The sequence below is a fragment of the Marmota marmota genome, unplaced genomic scaffold (genome assembly GCF_001458135.2).
Source record: "Marmota marmota marmota unplaced genomic scaffold, marMar, whole genome shotgun sequence".
In the NCBI taxonomy this organism is placed as follows: Eukaryota; Metazoa; Chordata; class Mammalia; order Rodentia; family Sciuridae; genus Marmota; species Marmota marmota.
In genome coordinates, this window is record NW_026000205.1 from 12,161,297 (window position 1) to 12,168,883 (window position 7,587).

Genomic DNA, 7,587 nt, shown 5'->3' on the forward strand with positions numbered 1-7,587 from the left:
ATTGGGTCTGGGACTGCAAATCAGTGGCAGAGCTACTGCTTAGCAGGAGAGAAGACCTGGGTTCAATTTCCAGCACTTCCAACAAACAACTTATTAGAAGAAAGTAGAAAAACATTAAAAATGGAGAAAAATACTATTTTGACTTCTGTGGTCTTTCAGCTGCTGGGTTCAGCAACCACACCAAGCTGGTCTATGAGGAAGACTCAGGCTGTTGCTCTAATGCAGAAGTGGAAGAAGAACCAGGGTCAACCACGGTGGAGGGCCCCTCTGTGTAATGGGCTGCTTGGTCCTTCTCCACCATTAGCTGGGCTCTCACAAGGCTCCACCCCACAGCTAAACCTAAAAGATGCCTCAGGAGGTTGACCTTCCTTCCCTCTCCAGACACTCTGTAAATCAATCACTTTCTTTGGTTTCTTTCCTGCCTGTCCTGTGTTCTCTTGGCCTGGGTTATACTTGGTGCCTAATTGAGGACTTTTGCTTTTCTTTGTGGGTTTGTTGGGTGCATGTGTATGTGCACATATGTATAAAGTGTAATATGCTTGCTCACCTTAACAAGTGACAATAGAACACAAGTAAAAATGTAGCCAGGTAAGGTGGCACATGTCTGTAACCCCAGTGATTTGAGAGGCTGAGGCAGGAGGATCCTGAGTTCAAAGCCAGCCTCAGCAGCAGCAAGGCCTGAAGCAAGTCCGTGAGACCCTGTCTGTAAATAAAATACAAAAATAGGGCAGGGGATGTGGCTCAATGGTTGAGTGCCCCTGAGTTCAATCCCCAGTACCCCTCTCAGAAAAAAAAAAAAAAGTAAAAAACTGGAAGTCCCACCTATACCATAACCCTGTCCAACTCATCAGGATGTTTCCTGGGTGTCTTTCTAGGCCTAAGTCATTTAAGGAGTGACAAACAGAACTTTACTTGTTTTGTTTTAGTACTGGGGACTTATCCCAGGGGTGCTTTATTGCTCAGCTACATCCTGAATCTCTTTTATTTTTTGAGAAAGGGTCTCACTAAATTGCTGAGGCTAAAATCAAACTTGAAATTCTCCTGTCTTAGCCTCCGGAAATACTGGGATTACAGACCTGCACTACCATTCCTGGCCAGTTTCACTTTTTTGCTTTCTCCACAATATGCCACAATAATAATTCTATGGTACCAGGTATGGTGGCACACGCCTGTAATCACAGATTTGAGGCCAGGTTGGGCAACTTCGTGAGATCCTATCTCAAAATGAAAAGAACTGGGGGTATAGCTTAGTGGGTAGAGCACCCCTGGTTCAATCTCCAGTATTGGGGAAAAAAATTTTTTTAATGGGATCATGGGAATGCCCCTGCTAATCTGTATTCTACTTACATAGGTTAAGACCTATAATCGAGTATATATATCTAGATTCAAGGATGTGTTTGATCAGCAAGCAGTTTGTCTCCATCTTAAAAATCAGAAACATAACACCTAACTAGGATATCTGAAACTATATCAACTTCTGATCCTTAAAGACACTCTAATGCAACAACTTTCTCCATTTTTCACATCAAAGGAGGGGATTACTATCTATTTAAATAAATACAAAATACTCCACCTATAAATCTGATCAGTCTACTTTCTGTTCCAGTTGGAATAACTGGTCTAGCAAGCTAAGGCCATCTCTGCCTAAATGTAACTGCCACAAGGAAACTGGCAGTTGCTGTGCAAGCATGAGAGAGAAACAGAAGCTCCCTCTGCAGGTCTATGCTCAGCTTTAGCTCTGCAAACTCAGCATTCCTGAAGCCTCACTGAGAACTTCCAGTTTGTATACATACAGCCACCTTCCCTCAGCTATGCCCAGGAGCAGGAGCAGGTATATTTTTCACCAGTCACATACTACTCAGAAGGACTCCATCCCTTGATAATCCGGGTCTCATCATCCGCATCTACACAGACTAAGAACAGCTCTGAACATGGATAGTATGAGTGTTTTCACACTGTTGTCAAAGAGCAGCAGACAGAAAAGGGTTGATAATAGAAACAGAATGAAAAAATGGGAGACTGGAAAGGTGGACATTTAGGCAGAGGGATAATATCCAGAGTGAGAGCAGAAGTGGGTGAGGTCAGGAGGGGATCATGGGCCAAGAACCAGGGGCAGGTCCCAGCAGTCAGTGTTGCAGGGCAGGAGCCTCAAGTAGCCAAGGTGGGCTGGGTGTTTTGCTTTGGCAGCATCCAGGACTGGCAGTAGGGTGTAGTGGGGTGTAGAGACAGGAGGGTAGTAATAGGCCAATCAGGCTCTTGGCTCTTTAGCTACTTTCCCTAGAATGCCCAAGAGAATGCCTGTGCAGGGAACACTGGCCTTCTGGGCTGGAGAGAAGCCACTTTCTGACCTGTCACTGTGTAGTCAAGTCATTAACCCTGAAGGACAGACCAGCCCACAGTCAGGAGGCCCTGGCTCCAATACCCACACAAGTGCCACAACATAAAAAAAAAGATCAACACTTAAGAATTATGAGCCTCTGTGGTGGTGCGTGCCTATAATCCCAGCTACTTGGGAGGCTAAGGTAGGAGGATCACAGTTTGATGCCAGCCTGGGCAACTTAATGAAGCCTTATCTCAAAATGAAAAATAAAATGGGCTGGGGATGTAGCTTAGAGGTAGAGCACTCCTGGATTCAATCCCGACTACCACAAAACAAATGAACAAACAAAACAAGAATAATGGCGGGGGGCTGGGGATACAGCTCAGTTGGTAGAGTGCTTGCCTTGCATGAAACAAGGCCCTGGGTTCAATCCCCAGCACCACAAAATAAATAAATAATGGCAGGGGATGCAGCTCAGCAGCAAAACACTTGCTTAGCATGCACAAAGCCCTGGGTTCTGTCCCCTGAACAATGAAAACCAACACAAAAAATAAACAAGTAAAAATTAATAACTTGATAGTTAAATAAGGTAAACTCTTGTATTTGCATATTAACATTTGTTTTAATTTGTATAAATAAAAGGGAATTTTCTACTTAAACAGTAATTCATCTGGGTCTTCTTGTATAATACAAAATTCTTCCATGGGAGTCTGATGATTTTGAGGCCAGCAACTCTTCTCACATGTGTAAACTAGAATTGTTCCAAATTCCACAGAAAGATCTGAAAAATACAACATATTCTGGATTCCAGCAAATATAACATTACGAGATGCATTCACATTGTCAAAGTATATTTAGTGGGCAGAGCACACACTCTGGAACAAGATGCCTGAATTCACACCCCAGTTCTATCACCTTGAAAATTATGATACTTCGCTGTGATAGACATGTGTTCATCATGATAGTAAGATTTCATTACGTATGAATCCTTAGACCAGCCCGGCACATCTTAAGTGCTCACTGTAAACAAAAAGGTTAGGTAAGTAAGTAGAAATAACAGAAGTGAAGGAGAAAGATGATTCAGTATCAGGATAACTGATGTTACTAAAGGGAGTGATTTTACCTAACAAGCTGAAGTATATAATTACATAAAGCAAAAACTGTGCTTATGGCTTTCAGCTACAATATGATTGCAGTGCATCATATAATAAGTTGACACTGATGTCAAAAGGCAAATTTAATAAAAAGTAGCAGGAAAATAGACTCCAGATGCGACACAGGCACTGGTAGAAAACTCCTACAGCTTGCCATGCCACTCAGCTTAGCCAGCCTTCTGCCAAATCCACGGAACCTTAGAGCAAATGAACAAGACTGGAGGCACAGGGATTCAAGGCATAGTCAGAAGCAGAGCTGACCCATTAAGACTCAATAAAGGATAAAGGATTTAATAAACATCTGAAAAAAAAGAAAATAAAAACAAGACATCTACAATTAAGGTAAAAAAGTATAAGATCATTCTTGGAGAAATTGAACCACCTCCATGAGAAAAAAATCTCCAAATACAAACGTTTAGGGCTCTTTAATATATACCCAACGAAGACACTGCCCAGTAAACAAATCCTACTCTTCCCACAAAACTTCCAGTTAGTGTGCTTTTGTATGTGTGTGTACACACTGGGAAATGGAACCCAGGATTTGGTGCATGTTAGGCAAGCACTGTAACCACTGAGCTATATTTTTGGCCCTTTTTAATTTTATATTTTAAGGTAGTCTAAGTTGCCTAGGCTGGCCTTGAATTTTCGATTTCCCTGTATCAGTCTCCTAAGTCACTTGGATTAAAGGCTTTCTATGCCTACTTGGAACTTAAACAGGAACAACCTGTGGGAGACCAACCTTGCACGTGACTGAGTCACACTCCCCGGCTGGGTACTGAGATGATCAGTCACAGAAATGTGGCAGAGCTTTCCCCACCCTTCTTGGGTTCCAGGGATGGTGTCTCGTCCATGGGTGTGTCTTGCTACAGTCCCATGGGTGAAGCTATGCTCACCTGTTCCTTTATAATATAACCCCTTGCCCTGTTTAGAATAGAATCTTCCCTGTTAGTGCCTTGTGTGTGTCCCCTTCTCTTACTGTGCCCTTGGGTGTGGCCTACCCAGATGTCAGTCAGATAGACTCAGCCTCCTGAAACCTGACCCCTTGCCTCATTTGAATAGCTTCTCCTCAATAAAAGGGGTCAGTGCATGCTCTCTCTCTTTTCCTGTGGATCCTTAAGGTCAAAGGAGCCATCACAGTGATCCCAAAGAAAAAGGTATTTGTGTCTCTTGTGTGGTTATTTTGCGCAGCCCAGTTAGCCCAGTTCAACTGGAGTAAACCCTGAGCCTTTTAGTCGTGAGAACAGAAACCCGGCAACAACCAACCAAGCATCATCGGGCATTTACAGAAAAGCTCCAATAAAATTCAGTCATCAAAACAAGCACAGAAGAAACTAGCAAATTGGAGGAAACAGACAATGCAAGTAACAAAAGAAAACTCCAAAACAGAGAAAATGTTTCTTAAAGAGAGATAGAGAAAGAGAGAGACTGAACAACAAACACAAAATGTCATTTTAAAAAATGTCAGAGAACAAGGAGGGGTTCTTGGAAAATATAGAAATGCCAGGTTCAACATTTACACATTATGATTTCATTTATGTGAAGTTCAAGACCAGGCAAAATTCCTAGGGAACAGGGATGAGAAGAGTGAGGATCTTGAAGAGGAAGGGGCCTGCTATCTGGGAAGGAGGCCCAGGGGCCTTCCTGGACACTGTCAACATTCTCCATCTTAATCTGGGGGAGTATATACATAAGAGTGAATGCATGTAAACATTCATCATGAAGGACACTTAAAACGGCATGGTGGTACACACCTGCCATCCCAACTACCCAGGAGGCTGAAACAGGATAACTGTACACTCAAGCTAAGGCAACTTACTTAGTAAGACCTTGTCTCAAAATAAAAAGGATGTAGCTTAAAGGTAGAGTGCTTGCCTAGGGTACACAAAGACTTTGCGTTTAACCCCTAACATCACCCCTCTCAAAAAGAAAAAAACAAAGAAAGAAAACATAATTTCTACAACTCAACAATAACAAAAATAAATAACCTGACTAAAAGGGGCAATGGACTTGAAAAGACATTTCTCCAAGATGATACAAATAGAAATCAAAATGAGAGGCTAGGCGCAGTGGCACATGCCCATAACTCTAACAATTCTGAAGGCTTAAAGGCAGGAGGATCGTATATTTAAGGCCAGCCTCAGCAATTTACTGTGACCTTGTCTCAAAATAAAAAATAAAAAGGGAGGTTAAGCTTCTTATTCTCAAGAGAGCCCACATTCTCCCTTGAATGTATATCTTCTTCCTAAATAAACCTCTTTAGGCATTTAAATAAATGCCTTTGTCTGGCACATGCTGAAATTCTTTTCTATTACATATGCCAAGAACCCCGTTGGTCCCAAGTTGAACTCCCCCTTTCTCTTCTGTTACATCTCGTAGTGGCCCATATGGGGAACTTTGGAGACATCAACTTTGGTAGGTCTACTTTCTTTTTGATTTGGCTACGACTTTTTCTGTTAGCATTCGCCTATTTCCTTTACTTTCAAAGGCTGAAGAGCATAACCTCAATCTGCCTCACTAGCCATGGCTCCCATTCTTGGGCAGCTAGGAAATTCCCAAGCTGTGTAAATTCAAGTGGCAAAAAGGTGATTGTTAGCTGGGTGCGGTGGCACATACCTGTAATCCCAGCAGCTCAGTAGGCCGAGGCAGGAGGATTTTGAGTTCAAAGCCAACTTCAGCAATTTAATGAGGTCCTAAGCAACTCAGTGAGACCCTGTCTCTAAATAAAATACAAAACAGGGCTGGGGATGTGGCTCAGTGTTTGAGTGCCTTGAGTTCAATCCCTGGGACCCGCCCCCGCAACTGCAAAAAAAAAAGTGATTGCTGACGTTCTAGGGAGCTGGTAGAATCTCTGAATAACTGTGAAGGAGCTCAATGATCTTTAAAAATCCTTTCCTTCTTCTCTCACACTGCATTGCAAGACCACCTACAGGTTTCTCAGCTTCTATGGGATTTAGACAGGTGATCTCTTTTTTCTGTTTTTCCCTTCCTCCTTTCTCTTTTCCTTCCTGCTTTCCTTGGCCAAAAGCTCTTTTCTCCCCTGGAAGATGAGTGTTTGTTGATAAAAGTGCCAAAAGTAGGACACACTCTTTGGCCAATATACCCCATTCCTGGATCAGAGAGAATTAAGTTTCTTATCCAGAAGACACATTATGAGGGATTGGTCTTCCAGTGTTTTGAGTACCCCTTTGTTTTACCAAATGTGGGGTTCACTAGAGACATTTTTGGAGGGACTAGGCCCTGACAAGATAATCAAAGAAATACCTCCATTAATCTCTACATTCAGACCTGATACACTTAGTGGACAATCTCCTAACTCTAATCTTCTGCCATAAATCTAAGTTCTGAGTATGACCTCTTGTCATGCCCTCCCCCTCCATTCTCTAAACTCTCTCTATACAGTCTCATGTTACATGTTCCAGCTGAACTATTCTGCCCTACATAGTGAATGTCAGCTATAAATAAATCTGTATTAAAACTTACTTTGTGGGGCTGGGGATATGGCTCAAGTAGTAGCGCGCTCGCCTGGCATGTGTGAGGCACTGGGTTTGATCCTCAGCACCACATAAAAATAAAATAAAGATATTGTGTCCACCTAAGGCTAAAAAATAAATATTAAAAAAAAAAAACTTACTTTGTTCTATCCCAAAGTGCCTCAAAGCTCTCTACAAGGTTTTATTGTATCCTTGCTATCTAAAATAATAATTTAAAAATTGTAAATCCTTATGTGTACCTAGACTACTTGAGATTTAGGGATTTTTTTAAGGATTTTTTTTTTTTCTTCTTCATAAGAGATTTCTTTTCATGAGGGCCTATCAAGCACCCTGAGGACCACATAACAAGAACAAGCATGCTTGCACCACCAGTAATTTTCAGACAGACATATAGGTCAGATCTTGATTGGGACAAAGGATACTCTGAAGATACAATATGGGATAGATTCCTGGCCGGGCATGGCAGAGTATGCCTATAATCCCAGTGGCTTGGGAGGCTGAGGCAGGAGAATCACTAGTTCAAAACCAGACTCAGCAACTTAGCAAGACCCTGTCTCAAAATAAAAAAGTAGCCAGGCATGGTGGCACATGCCTATAATCCCAGCAGCTGAAGAGGCTGAGA

General features: G+C 42.2%; 1 protein-coding gene across 2 annotated transcripts in view; it reads right to left on the reverse strand.

Moving 5' to 3' along the window:
- Positions 1-2,922: 2,922 nt before the first annotated feature.
- The window catches only part of Pdcd2l (programmed cell death 2 like), a 20,187-nt gene continuing 15,522 nt past the window's right edge, over positions 2,923-7,587 (reverse strand). For both annotated transcript variants that reach the window (XM_048790958.1, XM_048790957.1), the window contains exon 6: positions 2,923-3,101. In XM_048790958.1, the coding sequence (XP_048646915.1) occupies positions 3,059-3,101 (43 nt within the window). In that variant the 3' untranslated portion in view covers positions 2,923-3,058. The remainder of the gene's footprint in view (positions 3,102-7,587) is intronic.